Genomic DNA, 21,072 nt, shown 5'->3' with positions numbered 1-21,072 from the left:
GCTAAAAATAAAGATCTATTCAATTTTGAATTTTAGTACTCATGCATTAACTTCTGGCAACCAGAAAACTGTACCCCTAGCTATCTAAGGTGGCAATAATTATTAATTAGATGCCGACAATTCATTACCCACAAGAGGTCCCGGAAATGATGACAGGACATGGAAATGTGATTGATATTCATATTAAATAATTAATAGAGGTTGCTGTGCTGTATCAGATTACTAAGCAAACCCTCAAGAAGTAAGTTACTGGAGATATCGCAAGTCTGAAATCTTTTGTAACAATAATGGAAAAAAAACTTTGTTTACCCTCCATAATTTGACATTTCTCACCCATAAGTGGGAAAGATGGACTCACTTATTGCATGAATTGAGGACAGACAAGAGAGACTCAAAATTCCGATTGCTAAGGCGTATTAAGAACAAGTACTCCACCCTCGTAATTAGCCTTCTCGTATCCAAGCTAAGACCTGTCTCGCTCGGCACAGCACTCTAATAACAACCGTTGAAATACTACGGTGGTTCCAAAGGCATGAAGTCCTTCTCGGCTCCGAGATTTGGTCTTCTTCGAAAAACGCTGATGGCTTTAAGTATTCACTGCAAGCTTTTCCTGAGTTATCCTCGTCTCTAACACATAAGTCAAAGGCATGCAAGATCCTCGGATGAAAGTCGTTATCGCCGGCCCAGACGGTGCTGGAAAGTCTTGTCTTCTATCCTTTCTAAAGAAAACAATGGAGGATCGCTTTAATAGTGTAATGTCTGTCATGGTTGAAGCTCCACTGATGCTCAGGATGGAGACACGTTCAAAAGAGTCCAAATATGCTAAGGTCTTTGAATTTTGGGAAGACTCTAAAATTACGAAAGTTTTCTGCCGCTATTAGGTGTCATGTATGGTTATGTTGATATCGCCCTGATTTGCTATGCACTAGACGAGATGATCTGGGGCAACCCTGACGGGGCATGGGAAGTGCTAAATATGAGGCTGTGGGATGCAATAGGTGGTATGGAAGTATCCGATAGGAGATTGAAATCACGAAAGAACCCCACGGTATTTCTGGTCGGATGTCGAGGTGATTTATTGGATGACAACTCTGCGCTTGTGGGTCAATTGAAGATTGCCCAATGGCGTCAAAATATTACAAGTTTTATCGCCGAGAATGGTTTACACGGATACTTTGAATGCTCTGCAGTTACAGGAGCAGGCATAAATGAGATACTAGATGCAATGGTGGAAGCGAATCTTCACCCGCCAAAAAAACGAGTTAAACTACCGCAAGACCAACACATGATTAACAGGAAGTGCATACAGAAATGTATTATTTCGTGATTCTACTCTATGACTGTTAGTTTTCTTCGGAGTGAGAGTGCGAACCTGACCAGTAAGCTTGCCAACCACTTTGTAGCTGAATCCAAACGTTGAGCCAGTAGAGGATCTTCGAAATTGGAAAAGTATTATTGGATTTTTTCAACCTCAACCCCTATGTTGCGGACCCACTTCATTTCATCACTCTCGTGTGATGAATCAACTAATGAATTACCCTAGGATATGCTACATCAGTATATAAAGCAATCTCAGGAGCATTGATTTTCAATTCAAGCAATCTATAAACTCATGCTCATGGAAGCATGTATCCACCATCAATAAGAACGTCGCTCCCCGTCGTATAGGTAGAAGTGTCGCTGGCAAGGGAGAGTTATAGACCCTTAATTCTTTCGTATGTCCCTGGCGTCCAAGACTTGTCATACGGTAAGCCTCGCTAACCGACAGAGGGCTTGCTCCCATCTTAGTGTCGAAGAAACCGGGTGAGACAATGTTGACGCGGGGAAACTCCCTCCATTCACGAGCTAGAGACTTTCCAAAATGTAGGATAAAAGCCTTGGTTCCATTGTAGACGGGTTGGTCTGTTGGCACATTGACAATATGCGCAATCATACTTGATATGATCATCAAGTTTCCACTGTCTTGACGCTGGAAGACGACTCCGTCGACTAGTCGATCATCTTAGTACTTCAAGGACCGATATAGATCGGAGTCGCGCTTACCATTAGCAGAGACTTTTTCGCGATATTGATCTAGTTGTTGTTCCAATATCGGCTTCGAAATAGCCATTCCTGCCACTTATCAGTTTATCTCGTTTAGTTATGAAATTGGAGTTTCTAAGCTCACCTGCTTTGGCAACAAAAAAGTCGATTCGCCCGAAGTCTCGAACGACGGCTGCAATCGTATTCTTCATTTGTCCAGGATCGGAGACTTTAAATTCAGTTAGCTCGAGGCGCAGGTCAGCATTTGATAGTAAACTTACTATCAACTTTGTAGGCGGCCGCCTTAACGCCATGAGTCTGCGCGAGCGCATCAGTTTTCTTCACACCTGCATCATTTCTTTCAACCTGTTGTATACAATCTAACATGAAAATATCAGTAAAAGGGATGGGCTATCAATTGATCCTGATGAATATTGCATATAGCAATGAAAGAGATGTTGTCATAATATTCAAATATTTCCTAAAGGATGCTGTGCCTTTGTTATGCAAGTCATCAAGTTTGTTCTTGATATTCATATATAACCATCTGAATGTATATAACATCTACAAACTTCTGAAGTTCTTAGTCCCCGCAACAAGCCGAGAATATCCGCTCAGTAAGATTAGCGCGGGTCAAATCACCACCCGCCACGAACGCTATCTCAGATTTAGAATCTAGAAAATTTAATTTAATTAAAATCATAATATAGATATATATAGTATAATTATATAGTAAAAGCTTCAGAAGAAATAGTGGCATTAGAAATAAATAATATGGTATTTTAATTTTCTCAATATATAAGGGGTAGTGGAAATATATATTTCTTCAATTTTTGAAGATTTTCCGGGGGTAGCCCTTTGCCAAGGTGACGATTTGATGCTGTGCCATCTTAGTGGATTTTTTGCTAACAAGATGATGAACAATAAATGTGATTAATTATTGATACTACTTCTCATCGAATGCCCCATTCTCCTCTCAATCCCTCAAAATAGCGTTGCTAGTGGCCATGCAGCTGTTACAGTCCCCAACGATTGGTTCGTTGGAAAGTATAGCATAGTTAAAGAAGCCAATCATATCGATCGGGGTAGCCCACAGGGGAACTATATCTCATGGCTCGTAATTATTGATTATAAATTGATTAGAAATTCAATTCTATGCTACTTTTTCATAGTACATGTCAATTTTGGATATTCCTTATGCTTAGGGTAGTAGCGGGAAGTTCTGTATTTTTCGGAGCTGGAAACTGAAGCAAACCGGAAAATATCCCAAAACCACATCTTATTTGTCAGCCCTTTATAATAGTCTGGCAAAGATCTTTATGATATATAAGTGTTGTCAAACATCTTTTTGACTTGATCAGACTCTTTTCATTATACATTGAACGTGATCTCCCAGCTCAGTACAAAGTTAACCAGATCAGTTGCCCACAATGTCTGTTCAAAAAGCAATTGTGGTCGTTTCCCCTCAAAAGGAAGGTCTGGTTTCCGATCGCCCGATTCCTGCTCTTCGTGATGACTACATTCTAGTCAAAACAGTCAGCGTAGCCTTGAACCCAACTGACTGGAAACACATTGCATATGTCTCCCCAGTTGGTTCTCTTATCGGCTGTGACTATGCTGGTATAGTCGAGGAGGTCGGAAAGGATGTCAAGAAACCTTTCAAAAAGGGAGATCGAATTTGCGGTTTCGCGCATGGAGGAAATGCTAGCCAGCTTGAAGATGGTGCTTTTGCAGAATATGTGGTAGTCAAGGGAGACGTTCAAAGTCACATTCCCGAAAATCTTAGCTTCCAAGAGGCAGCTACTCTAGGAGTCGGGATTACCACGGTTGGCCAAGCGCTGTATCAGAGTTTGAAGCTGGCTTTACCCACACAACCTATCAGCAAGGAGAAGTCCGTTCATCTGTTGATTTACGGAGGCTCAACTGCAACAGGCTCTCTTGCCATCCAATTTGCAAAACTGTCAGGATACACGGTTTTGACAACCTGCTCTCCCCGGAATTTTGATCTTGTTAAAAGTCTTGGAGCGGATGCCGTTTTCGATTACAATGATCCGAACGCAGCTGCTGAGATTCGCAAGTACACCGATGATAAGCTAACTCTCGCGTTTGACACCATTACTACCAGTGACTCTGCGAAATTTTGTGGCGAAGCGTTGTCCTCTTCCCTGGTTGGAGACTGTACTCTTCTTGCTAACGTAAATGTCGAGCGAGAGAACGTGAGAAGTCGTTGGACGCTAGGCTATACTGCTTTAGGTGAAAGCTTTGATTTCGGTCCCGTAAAAATTGAGGCAAAACCTGAAGACAAGGAATACGCAGCCATATTCTGGGAGCTTGCTACAAAGCTATTAGGGGAGGGTAAGATCAAGGTGCACCCTCCCAAGGTCAATCCGGGAGGTCTGAAAGGGGTCTTGGATGGACTACAATTGTTGCGTGATAATAAAGTTAGTGGAGAGAAGCTCGTCTACAATGTAGATGAAACAGACTAGATTTTGTTTGAATTCTAGCGTTTGGAAAGTGAAACTAACTTCAATTTCATCTGCCAAAGAAACACAAAAGATAATCCTTCTCGTGGACCACCACTATTAGGAAAGCTACAAAAACAGCGCCACTTATATGATTAGATACAAATTAATTCCTTTTATTCTACTCACGAACTAAGCTTTATAGCCTATAGATGCTATAAAATGTACATTTAGACACTTGAATCGAACTCTGGATTCACCCATGACGGCTGAGGTGCCTTATCGCGCATCATTCCTCCAAACACCTGAAGAGATCCAAATACCAGCGTGCCACCGACTAGAGTCACCAAAGCCTGGGCTGTGAAGCACCAGGTCCATCCAGAAGATGCTTGCCAATTTGCAATAAAAAACTGACATCGATTGGTTAGCATCATAACTTAAACTGGATACTGGTTTCCTACCGGATCAATAAATGCACTCAGGTTGAGGAATACGGCATAAAAGGTAACTACACTCATAGACTGTAAAGGATAACTGTCTACGATGTAACTGCTTACAACAGTATTGCCTATTTGGATACCGGCGGCGACTAAAGGACATCCGTTAATATCAACATGGATAATACGGTAAAAGGGAATTTCTTACACATGAAAAGTCCGATCTGGCCCACTATCCAGTGATAGCCCTTGTCGACGCTAACTCCCCAAACGATCATACCGACTGCAAAAATAGTTAAAAATTGTCATTAATAAATAGTCTCGAGTCACCTCAAGCTAAAGCTTACCAGCAGTTAGAAGCATCGCCGGATATGCCAGCCACAGCCTCATCTCTGCAACGCGTATATTTCCATTTTTCTTTGCGAGTTTTTCCACTATATAGTCACTGAGTCTTCCAGAGCAGAATATTTCTGAGGTTAATGTGCCCAGAAATAGGCCGAGAAATAGCAAGCCCTGGATTAAAGGCGAGTAGTTTGGGTATGCGGCTGGTACCATTGTGATCACCGACAATACCCACCAATACCAGAGGAAACAGTATCCTATGATTGATATAACGACGGCTGGGCTCTTAAATGTCAGGATAAAGCGGGTGATCGAGTCCCATGGCTTAGGATGGCGGATTCCAGGGAGAGGGCGGTAATTAATAAACATAAGCTTCTTAGTTCGTGCAGGATTAGGTGGTTCCTTTGTTTTTTCTGTATTTTTTGGTTCTAAAAACCCAGAAGCTTTTTCCGGGTCATTGGGTGAAACAATCACACCCTTTGGCATGGTTTGGAGCATGAGGTTGCGCGGATACAAGGTCTCTGGCATGAAGAATAGTTCTAAAACCAAGAGTGCTGCAAATAGAATAGCATTGAACCAGTTAATCCACGCAGCACTGACAAGATTGAGAAATCCTCCAACTAAGTGTAGTGTATTAGCATTAAACATAATCCGGAATGAAATGATACTCACATGTGGGGCCAAGGAGAAGACCTGAGTCAATCGCCAAAACCCATAGGCCCAGCTTTTGCCCGCGCTCATAGTCAAAGAACAGGTCATTTACTGGATAAATTTATTAGATAAATGATATTTTTGATCGAGCGACAGTGTTAGGCCTACCAACAGCCATCCCTACAGTTGATGCAGGACTAACACCGAACCCTTGGAAGAATCTCCCAGCCATATAACCGCCATATGTATCTGCGACAGCGACTCCAATCGTCGACACCAATGCAACAATTGTTCCAATAATGAATATAAGACGACGCCCGTAGATATCGCTCAAGGATGACCAAAAGAGCGGACCAACGGCAAGACCGAGGGCGGGAATAGCAACAGTCCAGTTCACCTGTGAATAACTGATATTGAACTGGTCTTGAATTTCAGCGAATGATGGAACGGTTGTCGTCGTTATATAAGTGAAAAGAAAATATCTTTGATGTAGGCAAAGTTAGCACAAAAATTTCCTCATTGGGTTGCGGAGGCGGAAGGAGGCTTTTAGGGTTAGGGCTGGGGCTTTTTTACTTTAGCATCACAATACTCAGAATCAGATGCTTCTGGAAATTGCTCCAATTCAACGGGTCTAGAGGATCGGAAGTTGGCTGAGGATGTGTCTTGGTGGTCTTATTGTCGACTGAGGTGTCGCAGACCACCCCATGATCGATGGGGTTGAGATCAGACTGCGATGGTGCATCTAACGCGGCAATACTGTCCGGCGTTTCAGGGGCTTTTGCTTTTTCATCCATTGTTATAAGTCAAGTCGACGCAAAATGAGCGTTCATTTAATAGTCACACAAAGATAATTATAATTGAGTGTATATGTCCTCTATAAATTGGGAAACGGTAGGGTAATGGCAGTAGTTGAACGTTCCGCCGAATAAAAAGCTTGGTCCAAACTCCAGACTTGTATTTGGGTTATACGGAAACGTAGCACATATAAGGGCATACATCTAGCTTACAATGCTTCTTAGCGTGGGTGATACATGTCAGGGAGAAACGCCGGATCACCCTAGTGTCGCATTGGACGATGCTTATCTATACTCTTCAAATAGACCAGTGACGATGCGCAGAGTGTACTGCAAATCTTGTGAGTAATCAGCCGCTGTTATTCTCCAGGAGGCCGAGCGTTGAGGCACGATAAGTTGTGCCTGGCTGTGATAACAAACAAGAAAACACCCCACAAGGCGTAAGTGACCGGAACTAGCAGCATTCTCCAATCAAACAAGCTGATAAGCACAGAAAGATAAGGAAACGTGAATGTTAACGCGACAAAGTTGTTTCTCTGAATAAGCCAATTGACGTGATATTAGCGATTGAAGAAAATAGTCACTAATTCTGGGCCTTCCAAAATATGCTGTGACATAGCTATGGGGGGAAAATATTGAAGCAAGACCTCAATTTTCGATTTGAACAAATAGTTTATGGCATTGAAGATAATTTAATTTAACGTAGACTTAAGTGGTTGATATGTCCACGCATATAGGAATTCACTTAGGGCTATCTGTCATGCGATTTGCTCTCCACGAGTATGCCTATATATTGATCATCTTTTCATGTTTTTATGTGTCTTCGATTTTCGCCAGCCATAGATCGCAATAAGCCGACGGGTTCCGATGCATGCTGACCGAGGAGAATACAAGCCCTTAACCGCGAAGGTGGAGAACTTGGCACAGGGACCAATCTGACGTGCTCTTGCATATTCTAAAGGATTGTCATGCTCAATGAATGGGCTATCTCAATTCCGAAAGTCGGTCAATGAGATCTGGACCCAGTCATACTCTTTTCATTAGAATAGAATATGTCTCCATTACGGCAGTATATGCGGTAGGAAATTTTTAAAACATAAAATATACCAAACATTGCACCCCGCACTACGTTATTTTAATATCTTCCTTTATATATAGCTACCTCATTGCTATCTAATTATTCTCATATCGTGAGCATCATTGAAAAAATACCTCATGACTATCTCTACTGAAAGAGAGCCTGAAACAGGCCCAACCGAGTATACTTCACTTCTACCAAAGCCTGTGGACGAAGATGTTTCGAATCACACTGGCGAAACCAACAACAACAGTAACGAAGACAGCAACAAAAGTCTTATGCTTGCCGAATTTTGGCTCCTTCTGAAAAGATGTATTCCAGTGATTCTTGCTTATACGCTGCAAAACAGCCTCCAGACGATTTCGGTCCTTATTGTCGGACGCTCCTCCCCAGAAAATCTGGCGGCGGCTGCTTTTGCGTTTATGTTCGCAACTTGCAGTGCATGGCTGATTGCACTGGGAGGTACTACCGCGCTTGATACTTTGGCATCGTCGTCATTTACTGGAAGCTCGAACAAACATGACCTTGGGATACTACTACAACGTGGGTTCATTGTTCTCGGGCTGTTTTATGTCCCAGTCGCCATCCTTTGGGCTTTCACAGAGCAAGTTTTTCTCTTCCTAGGACAGGACCCGGATTTGTCAAGGGACAGCTCCAGATTTCTTATGTGTTTGATCCCTGGTGGTCTAGGATATATCTATTTTGAATCCATGAAGAAGTATCTCCAAGCTCAAGGTATGTTATTCACTAATGAATGAGGACCATACAATGCTAATATCGATTATAGGAATCATGCGTCCCGGAACATATGTCCTCCTCATCACTTCGCCGTTCAATGCCTTCCTCAATTATCTGTTTTGCTACAAATTCGAAATTGGCCTACTCGGTGCACCAATTGCTACCGGTATTTCATATTGGTTATCTTTCCTCTTACTGGTGCTCTACGCTCGGTTCATTGCGGGTTCAGAATATTGGGGCGGTTGGTCCTGGAAAGCATTTGAGAATATTGGTACTTTTGCACGCTTAGCATTCCTAGGCGTCATCCATGTGGGCACGGAATGGCTAGCCTTTGAGATTGTCGCCCTCGCTGCAGGCCGACTGGGAACAATCCCCCTCGCAGCACAGAGTGTCATCATGACTGCAGACCAGATTTTGAACACAATTCCATTCGGTGTCGGAGTTGCAGCTTCGTCCCGCGTTGGTAATCTACTTGGTGCTAGAGACGCCCGGGGTGCAGCACGTGCAGCCAACATGGCTGCTTGGCTTAGTATATTCCTAGGTGTGACTGTATTGGCTGCTCTTATGGCTGCACGGAATAATTTTGCCCGAATTTTCAACGATGACGAGCGGGTCGTCCGTCTGACGGCTGAGGTGCTGCCGTACGTCGCCTTGTTCCAGATTGCCGATGGGCTGAATGGTAGCTGCGGTGGAAGTCTTCGCGGAATGGGCCGGCAGCATATCGGTGCAGCCGTCAATCTGGTTAGCTACTATTGTGGCGCGCTGCCATTGGGGGTGTGGTTGGCCTTTCATGGATGGGGTTTAGGTGGGTTATGGGCGGGACAGTGCATTGCGCTGTACCTGGTTGGTGCTTTGGAATGGCTCATTGTTATCATGAGCGACTGGAAGAAAGAAGTTGAAAAGGCTTTTTCGCGTATGGAAGTTCATGAAAGGCTGGAGGCGGGGGGGCTATAGATCGCCCTGGTTGACCGATGACATGTATGAAGTTGACACGAGAGTGACGTTGATTCATAGATGAATAGAGGTGAGATATCAGCGATAAGCAAACAAATTCTTTTACAAATAAAAATTTATCAATATTAATACCCACTTTCTGTTATATCTTGTTTATGAAAAGTCCAGAATTGCGGCCAAGATTCTCCTCCAAGATTCCCTTTTCGTCATAGAGCCTTTCGTGGGGATGAGGAATGAATATCATCATAGAAAACTGTAAAAGGTCGACTTTATTTCTCAACTCTAGATAAGAAAACAAACTGTCATTGGCCTTCGGTATTTATACATCCTAGTCTCATTGTCTGGCGTGCAGGATGTGGTCCTTTCCCAGATAGGAAATCTGCGGGAGTGGGGATGGCAGGACAGCTAAAGCAAAGCTAAACTGAATCAGGAATGTTTTTAGAGTTTAGCGGGGAGCCATTCATATCGAAATCACCCTGCAGTACTCACATATGCGGTTATCTTTTCTATACATTATTTGGATATGATTGTCACAATGTCATGCATGAGAGACAGTGGTCCGATAGAGCAGACAGTCGGTGAACAAATCCACACGGAAGTTTCGCCGCTCAAAATACATGGTTCCAATGGATGACGCATTCACCATATAATACCTCCCGATCTTGGTTTTCTGGCGAATTTTTTTCTCATATTGCTGTTGTACTCCAATTGTAGCTTACCTTCCTTTTTCATTCGAAGACAGGACTGTACACTGTACACTATGCACGTATCTATTGTCAACACTCTGGCACTCGCCAGCCTCGCTTATGCTCATGGAAACCACCAGCAATTGCCCATGTCTGGACCGCATAAGCAATTGTGGTACAACACTCTTCCAGGTGACGGCGGAACACAGGTATGCGTTCTTCATTGGCTGGTTCTTGCTTGAAAAGTGCGTGTACTAACAAAAGCAATTTATGCACAGGCTGATTCGGTTTTCTCTGGAATTTCGACGTTCGGGCGACTTCCATATTTTCCTTGTCTAGCGAGCGATGAGGAGACGTACGACATTGCTTTCTTGGGTTCGTTGTTGAATTTTCTTGGAATTTTAATCTGATAGTTGGGAGATCTGCGATTTATAACTATGAATCTCACAAGGTCCTCAACACGTCCTGCTGGATCAAAGCTAATGTGTGCATACGATCTATAGGAGCCCCATTCGATACCGGAACATCCTACAGACCAGGCGCCAGATTTGGCCCTAGCGGCATCAGACAGGGTTCTCGTCGGCTGAATCTTTAGTACGTTCTCTCCCTTTAATTTGGCCGCCGCAGCTCATAGCTAACCTACCAAACAGCGGTGGTTACAACGTCCCATTAGATGCCAATCCATTCTCGGGTGATATCAAGGTTCTCGACTGCGGTGATATTCCTGTTACCTCGTACGTCCACATACGCCCGAATTTTTGGTTATTGGAGAAATTGTGCTAATTAGACTTCTTTGCGCAGGTATGACAATGATTATGCTATTCAGCAAATCGAAGACGGCCACAACAGCGTCATGATGCGTAAACCCTTTACCGATGCCGAAAAACCGGGTCTTTCTCGCGCAGGGAAAACATTGCCAAGAGTCATCACACTGGGAGGAGATCATACCATTACGTTGCCTTTATTAAGAAGCATTAATCGAGCATATGGGCCAGTATCGGTGATTCATTTTGACAGCCATTTGTAAATGCTTACCCTTGCTAGAAATTTGTTCTGTAAAATGCTAATGGGAGATACAGGGACACATGGAAACCCAAGGTTTTTGGTGGCGCACCCTCCAAGACTGCCAGCATCAACCATGGAACATATTTCTACCATGCTGCCATGGAGGGCCTTCTGAGGAACGATTCGAATATCCACGCTGGTATCCGCACTACTCTCTCAGGGCCGTCGGATTATGACAATGACGGATATGTTGGATTTGAGATTGTCGAAGCTAGGGAGGTTGATACCATAGGTATTTTTCTACTTATCAAAAGGCCTTATATCTGAACGCTAACTTGAAATTTGAAAGGTACCGGCGGAATAATAAAAAGAATCCGTGATCGGGTCGGAACCGTCAACCCAGTTTATCTGTCCATTGACATTGACACTCTGGATCCAGCTTGTAAATTTCCCCCTTTATTCCTCCTTGAAAAGAAAATAAGCTAATCTGTGGTAACCCTTTTCGATAGTCGCCCCCGCAACTGGTACTCCCGAAACAGGAGGCTGGTCTACGCGCGAACTTCGCACAATCCTGCGTGGTCTCGACGGACTCAACTTCATCGGTGCTGATATTGTTGAGGTTGCGCCCGCGTACGACACCAATGCGGAACATACAACTATGTACGTTTACTTCATTCCTTGACGGGTATACTCTGAGTAGAATAAAACTAATTCGGCTTGGTGAATCAGGGCTGCGGCAGATGTTTTGTACGAAGTTCTTACGATGATGGTTAAAAAGGGCCCGTTAACGATCGATGCGTCTAAGTGAGAACAATGTGCACATAAATTGGGACTTATGAGATTTTGATGGTCAATAAGGCTGGTGTACATGTATCTGGCGGCGGTGCTAGCTTTTGATTACTTGACGGTATTGCACATATAGTTTGAAGTATATGTGGATAGGATTAGCTAAATACTAAATGGTATATTAGAGTTTGGTGTACTAGATTTCACTTTAATTATTCACTTTCATAATGCTGAAATTTCAATATCCTAATTTGAAGTCCATGAACTGACCCCGATATCCTTAAGAATGCCCACTGAATCATACTTCGTCTCCATGATATCTAACGTACGAAACTTCAGGAGCGGAAATCAGAGTCATTAAACGCAGACTCAAAACTCACAGCCGTTAGTAAAATCATAGATAGGGGGTTTTCTGAAAAATCCGAATTCCGGCATCGATTTGAAGGAGGATATACCTACATTGACAACATTGACGTAGTACATCTATCCCATTTAGGAAACTCTTGGGAGTGGGGCCAACGGGTTATCCTTATCTCGAGACTCCAGACTATATAGGGTAATGACGTATACGTACATGGAGTTTTGACCGATAAGAAACTAGACAACAGGACCTCGAACTTTTCCATTTTTGGCATTTCCAAGGAGTGGGGACAGGAAATATAATTTCTCCTGGTACTACACTTTCCTTGATGGTAGAAGCTATTGATGAGATACACGGAATCGGGTTATGCTTATCAGTTGAGGCATTTTCGACTTGGAACATTCAAGTAATGCTATTATCAAAATTCAGCCCAATAACTCCGAGACAAAAGACTAGAAACTATGAGGAAATGAGTTTGTCCATGAGAAAATCGATTGGTGGAGAACTTGGTCACAATAATACACGTATACAAAAAAATACAATCAGTGTGATAGATCAATACAAAATCTTGCGTTCCCACACCGGCAACTCTTCGTCATATTTATTCCATTTAATCTTATTTTTCTCGTCCAAATGAGCACCCTGGTCCGAAATCGGAATCACCGCACTCGTTTGCCTGATTTCCTCTTGGCTAACACCGCCCTCGTCCTTCGGGACCCAAAGCATGGGTGTCTTTGCTGTGATACACGGCTCATAATAAGCTTCCTCTAATTCAATCTCTGAGTATTCGATTCGGATAATATCTCGACGCACTTTTCGGCGTAAGTCAGCATAGTCTTTGTACAGGTTCGGGTGAAACCATTTCCAAATCTTGCCGTGACGGGTAATGGCATGTCTATATTGCTCTTCGGCTTCGGCGTTGGCTTGAATCTCTTCTTCTTCGGTGTCGAGAGAGCGAGGGAGAAAGTTCATTAGTGGCGAAAGGGCTTCATTTAGGGAAATGTGGGCGAGTATGGTAAGGACGGTATAGAAGGCAATAATTATCAAGGGGCCAATCGCCCCTTTGATGGAGAAAAGACCTATCATGCAAATCTCGGCGAGGTAGATACCTGTTAACAGGTGTTGTAGGGCGCGTGGGTATACAAGACCCTTGGTGTCAATGTTGATATTATAGACAAATAGCAGGTTGTATCGGTAAGCTTGATAGACAAGAAACAGGCCAAGGAAGGCAAACACCAACACGAGAGGCGCAATGCATGAGTATGTCAGAGCGATAACCCCCATGTTAGTGAACACCGGGAAAACGTTGCCCCAACTGAGGCCGGCGAGTTCTGTCCAGCGTTTGAATAGTCGTCGCGGAGTGCTTGCGAAGAACATGGACATGACCTTAAAGATAAGTGCACTCATGATCTGGACCACAGCAATAGAGCTCATCGAGAGTCCTTGGAGAAGGAAATAGGATATGTAGAAGTTGGATGCCTTGGGTAGATTTTGCGCCAAAAGATCTTTAGCTGACAATGGATTTTTGATGATTTGACCGACAGCGGCTGATGCGGCTGATGTGATTGTCGTGACCAAAAACACTTGAACTACTTGAAAGCAAAAATGTGCCGATTGAGTGAAGAGCTCGACTCGTGATAAGGAAGGCAATCCTGCCTTTCTTGCACAGACTATACTTCTTAGCGTGCACGTCCGACCTTGATGGTGGGTGTTTAGTACTTACATCTGCAAATAGGGGGCACCAACGACATCAGCAAAACCAATGCCGCGGAGGGAAGTAATCCAGATATAATGCCTTTGATAAACTCAGGGAGGTCTACCAGCCACTTCAAGAAAGGAACCGTGTTAGCCAAATATGTGATATTTGAAATACTTCCCACGATAGCTGCGGGGATCGACCAGAATATAATCATAGCGGCAATACCGCCTTGCACCAAAAATTTACGGACAATTCGTTGCCACCAGCTGAGATTCAAGGCCGACCAGATGACTTCCTTAGGGGCAATTCCAGTATACCGCGGCGTCATATGCATCGGTTGATGATGGGATAGAGTCTGGAAGGCAACCTGGGCTTCGGACTGTGTGTTGAATTCGATGAAGATCGCAGAAAGATATTTAGCATCACCGTCACGGTGTTTTCGTTGCAGTGCGTCGACTTCTTGAATAGCCACAGCGAGACGCATACGATAATATTGAATACTATCGACTTTTCGGCCAAAAAAATTGACACGATGCATCGGCCGTTTGACCTTTCGGGACCACAAGGGATCAGACATTTCGCAATCCTCACATTCATTTGTGGTCCCCGCCTTATTCTTCATTTCTTTCAGTCGCGCGAAATTTGCGGCACGAACAAGCTTTGTCTCAGCATGTTCTAATCTCAACGCCAGGGTATCACGCTCGTCAACCTTTTTGTTCAATTCCTTGCAGTCGGAAGTAATCCAGATGCGACGGATGCCGTCACCAAATACTTGTCGTAATTTCTTCTCGTTTTTATATGCATTAGGCACAGACATGAAAAGCACTGTCTTGGAGGATATACGATCGACATAAGCAGGAGAGTTGAGATAAGTTTGTCGTAGGTTGGCATAGAACAGGCTCTCGCGGGTGACGACGAAGAATACATATGCTAGATACTAGTTAGCTGTGGAAAAGGTACGCCTACACTGGCACTTACTGAAAAAGACTATACCCATAACGACATGGGCATAGTATTTAATGGGATTGACAACATTGCTAAAACTCAACCGGTCCAATTGAGCGTTACCAGCGCCTCCGGTAGCATGTATAGGCAGCAAGACAGGCCAAAGAATGACCATTCCGATAAAGCATGTGGTGCAAAGCATGCGCAAAAACCGAAGGAATAGGTATCCATCAAGAGATGAATGGTGGAGGACGTGTGAGTCCGCGATTTGGAAAAAAGTTCCAAACCAATTGACGAATCCACCAGGCAATTCGGGGGTGCGCTCACTAAAGGCAAAAGATTAAAATAAAGCCCTAACTTGGTAGGGTCTTGGTATCTTACTGGTGATGAAGATTAGGCAAATGAGACCGCGGCGAGTACCACCGTTGTTGAGTCCGACGACATATAATGAACAGGCCAAACCAGAAGATAGCGATGATCAGGGCCGGGGCGAGTGTCGACACCAAGGCGGAGCCAGATGTCGAGCCACTGCCAGTTAGGTGCTCGACAACGTCTCCGGAGGTAGAAGATGCATTGCCTCGAGATGATCCGATATTAGGATCATTGTTGGGGTCCTATCCGCAGTGAGTTTCGCTTCAAACAACACCGGGCAAATCAGCACTGGAGCATACAGTGATATCATCACGCTTAGCCAAAATAGCGAATACCGCGTCAGCCATGATGGACAGACGGGTGCAACTATTTGGTCAGGGTCATTGGCAAATCATGGTCATTCCGAATGAGAGAGTAATGATCCGGGGTTTGGACGCTTTAAAGCCCTCTCTCCCCTCCTCTCACGATAGGGGAGAAGGCGTAGTCAAAAATGGATCTGTCAATAATTCTGGATCCAAGCGTGGGCTCTGGAGCGCCATGTTGAAATCCACTGGAAATGCCAGTGCGCGATTGGCCTAGGGATGTGGCTGGTAGCCAAACCCCTCCGTGGTACTGGCGACTCTACTGCTGGGCTGGCCAGTAAGATGGCGCTAGAGATCAGGAACGAAATCTTTCGTTCACAAGAAGAAGAATCCGCCAGGCTAGCAGCTTAGCGTAGAATGATGGCCCTTGGATTGGACAGTTTTGTCAATAATATTAAATGTAATAAATGCATTCCCGGGCCGCACACGCTATGACACGCACAGTCGCACGCTATGGTGCGATCGTCCTGATCGCCGATCTGTTCTCACCAGTAGTCTTACTGATTCGAGTCGTTACATTATTGAGCACAAGAGGCATGTACGATGTTCCACGCCATAGCGTGGAATGGCGAAGTGAATAAATTAATTTCAAATCAGATATCATGCGAGGGAATCCCAAACCAGTCGTCGCTGGGCTGTTCTGCATTAGCTCTGCTGCAGCTGTATGCTTCACTGACCAGTCATGAAGAATTCGAGTTCGCTTGCGAACCCTTCAGTAGCTACTACCATGCAGGCTTGCTTACTTTGCAGTGACAGGACCAAAATCGAGGCATTGTGGGCACGAACCGGCACTACAAGCACCAGCCGGGCGGACGAACAGGGCTTAATAGATCATAATAATCCAAAGCCATAAGAGTCTATCACTAGAGAGCACCAATAATGCGTCTGACTGGCTGTGTCGCAGCCGTGCTTGGTGATTGACAAGGCTAAGAAGCACTGGCCCAGCCATGACAAGCCGACTATCGACGCGCTAGGAGTAGCTGCAGCATCCTTATTCGTCGCCAAAGCGCGTCAACTCTGGTCTCACATTTCTTTTTGTGTGTCCGGGCAATTTTCGGCATTTTCTCTGCTGATCAATGAGCTACTTAATACGAGCTGTCAAAACCAGAGCGCTGGATGTGTCAAAACTCTGCAGAGTGTTGAATGAGCATTTAAGTCCTGAGTGATCGTCTTTTCTGTCAATCAGTGACTTCATCCTCGCACCGAGTGACTGATAGAGTGTACGCCTCGCCATCAATACAAGTCTAATCATGGCGTGAGCGTGCTGGTTACTGTGTAGATCTGGGTGACGATATGTGCTGCTTGTGTAACCGCAAGACAATACTAGTAGCATATTCATCGATTCTGTTCGAGGCTCGAGGCCAGACGTACCGGCATGACGCGGCGCGAAGAGTCAAAGATCCAAATGCACGCATAGTCGAACGCGACTGTACGAGCTGTAACCCCGTGGCCCGAGAAAATGGTCAAGTCGTATATATATCTTGTTCCGTCGACGTCGCATGCTCAGCTATGCAAGGAGGTTACACGCCACGAACTGCACGTTGATACTTACACAGCGCATGATCACTCACAAACACACGAAGAACGTGAGGTAGATCTCTTCGTTCACTCTTCCTTGCGTTGGAAGTATACGTAATGATATGCTGCATATCGTCAAGAGTGTGTCTCTCGACCAAGATTTTCTTGTAAACCTGTCTATTTCGCTCTATTTCGGTCTCGGGGCTGGTTACGGTGAGAACATCAATGTAAGCATTCTAGCAGGTCTTGAAGGTTTTGGCTTTCGGTTGTCAAGGCTGCACGTCGATAACGGTATCCAATGATGGAAAAGCGCTCTCAGATAAGCAATATGGTATCTTTCCTAAATTTGCTCATCCAAGTCTTCTTGTTAATACACGTCAAGTAAAGTTACTTACACTCACTCTGTACACACGGCCTTTACCCATATACAGCTGTCATCAAGGTCAAAGACAGCATACATCAATTGACGTATACAACCCAGAATACCAACCATCCTAGAACAGCAGACTCACTGTCTCAGTTAGATGCAACCGAACACATAATAATAATCTGACATATCAAGAAATTGATATCTGGTTCTAGCAACACAAGTGGAAACGCTAAATTTGTATAAAATAGAATCTTATGATAAAAACTTTGATTCCCTTACATCGATTGATCAATGATGTATATATTCCTTCGTTGCGATGCCTTTCGTATTGTATCTCTTTTGCTTGCTTCATCATTCGCATCAAGTGTCAATTGTCATTGCCATGAAATAAAATTCATACCTAAGTAAAAGGGGAATGTCAAATCCAAGTACCAATCAATCAATCCGTCAGTCAGTCGTTGACATCAGCATTGCCAGAGATCAAAATGTAGTCGTAGTCGAGAATAAATATGAAGCGAAGCGAAGTGTATCTTATCCACATAAAAAGTCGGAGTAAAACAAAATAAAAAGAAAATTAAAAAAAAATTTTCAATATGAAATCAGCAACAAGAACAGTACAAGATGTCCGTCTCTCAAAGCAGAGAGACGACGATGACGATGATGACCAACGGCAACGACGACGCCCATTGCAAATGCTCGCTCACATATCGGTAGGTTTTACAGTGTTTGCAATCAGAAATATCATGCAAAACAAGAAGAAATAAGGATATATAGAAACATTTTGAGGCAAGGAAGAGGGGGGAAGGGATTATCTGGAAAACACTTTCACGACGCCATCGCCGCCGCCACCGACTACCCATCGGCCATCACGACTCCATACTACCGAACATACACCTTCGCCGCGCATCAGGCGGTGACTTGTGATCTCTTGCGTACAGCTGCGCTTTTCCAATGACCAGAACCGCAAGCTGGCGTCATGTCCAGCTGAGACGAGTTCTCGTCCATCAGGCGATAGTGATAGCGAGGAAATTGCGGATGGGTGGGCGAGCATGGTGTAAGTACATTGACCTAGAATCGACATTAGATGACATTGGCCATTGGAACAAAATATAATTATAACTTACCACTATTGGCATCAAAAAAGCGAATGTACCTGTCTTCGTAGCCGCTGATTATGACACCTTCGACTCCACCACTTGTACCTGTTGCCCCATGGATGACAGCCTCTTCTTCTGTCAACGCCCGGTTGGGGTCAAGGCTTGCCGTGCCGTCAAATCCAATCGTTGTCGTGACCACAGAGTTAACACCTGTTGACGGAGTACCATCATATGTCTCCAAGCTCGCCATTCCAACCACCTCTTCACCAGTACGAGTATCGTATACCAGAATCGATGCGTCCGTGTAAGACACAACAAAATTCAAGCCAGCGGGAGACAAAGGACTGATGCATGTTACTGATGGGGATTCCGGGCGGACAATGTTATGAACCATCGTATAATGGAAAGGAGTTGCAGTAGCTGTGCTTGGCTGCGGCGATGACGGGAAATTGGATCCCGACGAGATGGAGTTTGCACGTCGACCATTACCTCGGCGCGCACCAGGTTGGGGTGACGTGACTTGGGGCGGTGCGCTCACAGCCCAGATGATTATCCGGCCGTCAGCACCACCAGATGCGAGTAGAATGCGCTCAGCTCCTCCATAGTTGCTGCAGCGCTCGCCAAAGACTGACCCTGCCGTGCCAGGCAAGATACACAAGCCCCATACAGTGTCTGTATGGCCATCTAATGTCGCCTTAGGATCGACCCTGCCGCGTTCCCAAACGCGAATACTGGCGTCTTGTCCACCTGAGAAGACCCAGCCATCACCTAACACTCGTCCACCGCTCGAGAAATTGGGAGAAGGAGGACACGCCGCGAGTGAGGTCACCGCGCCGACATGGCCTCGATGCGTGAAATAGCTTGTCACATCCAAATCACTTCCCGCACCAGGTCCGAAATTGCCGTAAGATGCAGGTAGAATCCAACGTTTGATCGTTCCGTCATCACTGCTAGTACATATCTCCGGTTCAGATGGGCTGCCACCACCGGTGAAAATCACTGATCGCACAACATCGAGATGGCCGCGAAGAGCAAATCGCACTTTGAATGTAGTGTCCGTGTTCTGTTGTGTTGCTGCAGCATCTCGGAAGTCCACGCTACCATCGCTCTTTCGTCTGCTTGCTCCAGAGCTCTTCCGTCGATGCGAACCGCGAGGCGGCGATTTCGGGGGTAGCAGATTGGCTTTAGGAAAGACATCAGTATCTGGTCGATGATGAGCCACCTGCTCTGGTTCTGGATCTTGGGCTGTGGCAGGTTCCTCGAAATTCCAGCCATCCGGGTCTGTCAAGGATGCATCCTGAGGTTGTTGCTGCCGATTATCAAGCGCCTTTTTTACGCGCGCAAAATTGAACATATCTGCTTCCTCACTGCATTCATCATTGCCGGCAGCTGCCATTCTTGCATTGCGGTTTTCGACTGCGGTTATTGGCGTTTGTGATGGAAGCAAGCTGCGCATTGGACCTCGGCCGGGAGCGGAATTGGCGTCAGCATACTGGTGGTTTTGCAGTGCAGCCTCTCGTACCATCGCGCTGTTTTGCTGTTGTTGTTGCTGTTTCTGCTGCTGCTGCTGTTGTTGATGATATGCCTCTTCAAGGCTTTGTTGGGGAAGCTGGTCCCCATACAAGCCAGGCTGCAAGTCTTGATTTGTGAGTTCCGGAGGCGGATGGGACGCTGGGATGACGTGGTAGGAGACCTCTTGTGCGCATTTGCTCAAATACACACGAGATTTTTCACGTTCTGTGTCCTGGCGTACGTCGGGATGGGCCGAGTCATCTGGCTCGAGTTCGATTTCTAAGCCAGTATCGCGCTTGCCGGGAGCTGTACAGTTACCACAAATTAGCATTCAACCAGGCCTTCTGAAGACGTAAATGAACAAGTAAATAAAAGGGGTGCCCACATTTTGGTAAGCTTTTCAAGCTCTCCTTGGCGATCTCTTTTGGGTCGCGAACGTGGTCGATTTTCTCACCGTTGCGTAAACTGCGAACTGTCTCTCGCTCCTTTTTCAAGGCAAACTCGAGCATCTTGACATGCTTACCCAGCGACTCATGCAGTCGCTTACTAGTCCGCACATCGCCTTCCAAGCGCCCAATGCGAGACTTCATCTCTGCACGCTCGATCTCCCAGGCGTTGCGGTCTCGTTCGTGACGGTGCCATTCGGTTTGGAGAAAGCGCATTACCCCTGCATCACAGAAAAAAGACCCGGTTAGATGGGGTAACTTCTCTAGAAGTACCGTAGTCGCAGACTCACCTTGTAGCGTATATTCGGTGCCCTGAGGTTGAGGATGGCCGGGGACCCCCTCACCCGGCGCACCACCAAGTCCTCCTCCATTGCCAGCCATGGCAGATGGCGACTGCCAGGCCATGAAGGCAGGTGTGTCAAAAAATGGGCCAGC

General features: G+C 45.2%; 8 protein-coding genes across 8 annotated transcripts; 4 read left to right on the top strand and 4 right to left on the bottom strand.

The window, feature by feature from the left end:
* Positions 1 to 339: 339 nt before the first annotated feature.
* BGW36DRAFT_379554 (uncharacterized protein) lies at positions 340 to 1,166 on the top strand. The gene is made up of 3 exons (XM_046216224.1): positions 340 to 426; positions 489 to 590; positions 646 to 1,166. Exons 2-3 carry the CDS (start codon positions 533 to 535, stop codon positions 879 to 881), a joined length of 294 nt encoding a protein of 97 aa, XP_046072539.1. The 5' UTR covers positions 340 to 426; positions 489 to 532; the 3' UTR covers positions 882 to 1,166.
* Positions 1,167 to 1,575: 409 nt separating this feature from the next.
* Positions 1,576 to 2,566, bottom strand: BGW36DRAFT_379553 (uncharacterized protein). The gene is made up of 4 exons (XM_046216223.1): positions 2,304 to 2,566; positions 2,168 to 2,251; positions 2,044 to 2,112; positions 1,576 to 1,989 (listed from the first exon to the last, which is right to left on the bottom strand). The coding sequence occupies exons 1-4, from the start codon at positions 2,407 to 2,409 to the stop codon at positions 1,589 to 1,591; spliced, it is 660 nt and encodes a 219-aa protein (XP_046072538.1). The 5' UTR covers positions 2,410 to 2,566; the 3' UTR covers positions 1,576 to 1,588.
* A 650-nt stretch (positions 2,567 to 3,216) lies between these two features.
* BGW36DRAFT_379551 (zinc-binding oxidoreductase) lies at positions 3,217 to 4,667 on the top strand. Its single transcript, XM_046216222.1, has one exon. It carries the CDS (start codon positions 3,453 to 3,455, stop codon positions 4,506 to 4,508), a length of 1,056 nt encoding a protein of 351 aa, XP_046072537.1. The 5' UTR covers positions 3,217 to 3,452; the 3' UTR covers positions 4,509 to 4,667.
* Positions 4,612 to 6,708, bottom strand: BGW36DRAFT_450587 (putative MFS transporter; the record flags this gene model as incomplete). The annotated part of the gene is made up of 7 exons (XM_046221805.1): positions 4,612 to 4,894; positions 4,946 to 5,073; positions 5,130 to 5,204; positions 5,269 to 5,883; positions 5,936 to 6,025; positions 6,083 to 6,396; positions 6,488 to 6,708. 7 exons carry the CDS (start codon positions 6,706 to 6,708, stop codon positions 4,715 to 4,717), a joined length of 1,623 nt encoding a protein of 540 aa, XP_046072536.1. The 3' UTR covers positions 4,612 to 4,714.
* A 1,215-nt stretch (positions 6,709 to 7,923) lies between these two features.
* On the top strand, positions 7,924 to 9,478 carry BGW36DRAFT_342032 (putative MATE efflux family protein subfamily; the record flags this gene model as incomplete). The annotated part of the gene is made up of 2 exons (XM_046213110.1): positions 7,924 to 8,521; positions 8,574 to 9,478. 2 exons carry the CDS (start codon positions 7,924 to 7,926, stop codon positions 9,476 to 9,478), a joined length of 1,503 nt encoding a protein of 500 aa, XP_046072535.1.
* A 546-nt stretch (positions 9,479 to 10,024) lies between these two features.
* On the top strand, positions 10,025 to 12,148 carry BGW36DRAFT_417162 (putative agmatinase). Its single transcript, XM_046219372.1, has 9 exons — positions 10,025 to 10,373; positions 10,443 to 10,539; positions 10,668 to 10,758; positions 10,815 to 10,898; positions 10,966 to 11,187; positions 11,244 to 11,461; positions 11,519 to 11,611; positions 11,679 to 11,829; positions 11,899 to 12,148. The coding sequence occupies exons 1-9, from the start codon at positions 10,239 to 10,241 to the stop codon at positions 11,975 to 11,977; spliced, it is 1,170 nt and encodes a 389-aa protein (XP_046072534.1). The 5' UTR covers positions 10,025 to 10,238; the 3' UTR covers positions 11,978 to 12,148.
* Positions 12,149 to 12,512: 364 nt separating this feature from the next.
* On the bottom strand, positions 12,513 to 15,798 carry BGW36DRAFT_379546 (putative DUF221 domain protein). The gene is made up of 5 exons (XM_046216221.1): positions 15,632 to 15,798; positions 15,342 to 15,574; positions 14,994 to 15,286; positions 14,040 to 14,945; positions 12,513 to 13,986 (listed from the first exon to the last, which is right to left on the bottom strand). Exons 1-5 carry the CDS (start codon positions 15,677 to 15,679, stop codon positions 12,872 to 12,874), a joined length of 2,595 nt encoding a protein of 864 aa, XP_046072533.1. The 5' UTR covers positions 15,680 to 15,798; the 3' UTR covers positions 12,513 to 12,871.
* Positions 15,799 to 18,390: 2,592 nt separating this feature from the next.
* On the bottom strand, positions 18,391 to 21,018 carry BGW36DRAFT_296496 (WD40-repeat-containing domain protein; the record flags this gene model as incomplete). Its single annotated transcript, XM_046211278.1, has 4 exons — positions 18,391 to 18,650; positions 18,707 to 20,497; positions 20,577 to 20,858; positions 20,928 to 21,018. The coding sequence occupies 4 exons, from the start codon at positions 21,016 to 21,018 to the stop codon at positions 18,391 to 18,393; spliced, it is 2,424 nt and encodes an 807-aa protein (XP_046072532.1).
* Between the last annotated feature and the right edge of the window lie 54 nt (positions 21,019 to 21,072).

This window comes from Talaromyces proteolyticus (genome assembly GCF_021365285.1).
Source record: "Talaromyces proteolyticus strain PMI_201 chromosome Unknown BGW36scaffold_6, whole genome shotgun sequence".
Lineage (NCBI taxonomy): Eukaryota > Fungi > Ascomycota > Eurotiomycetes > Eurotiales > Trichocomaceae > Talaromyces > Talaromyces proteolyticus.
This window is presented reverse-complemented; position numbering and strand designations above follow the sequence as displayed.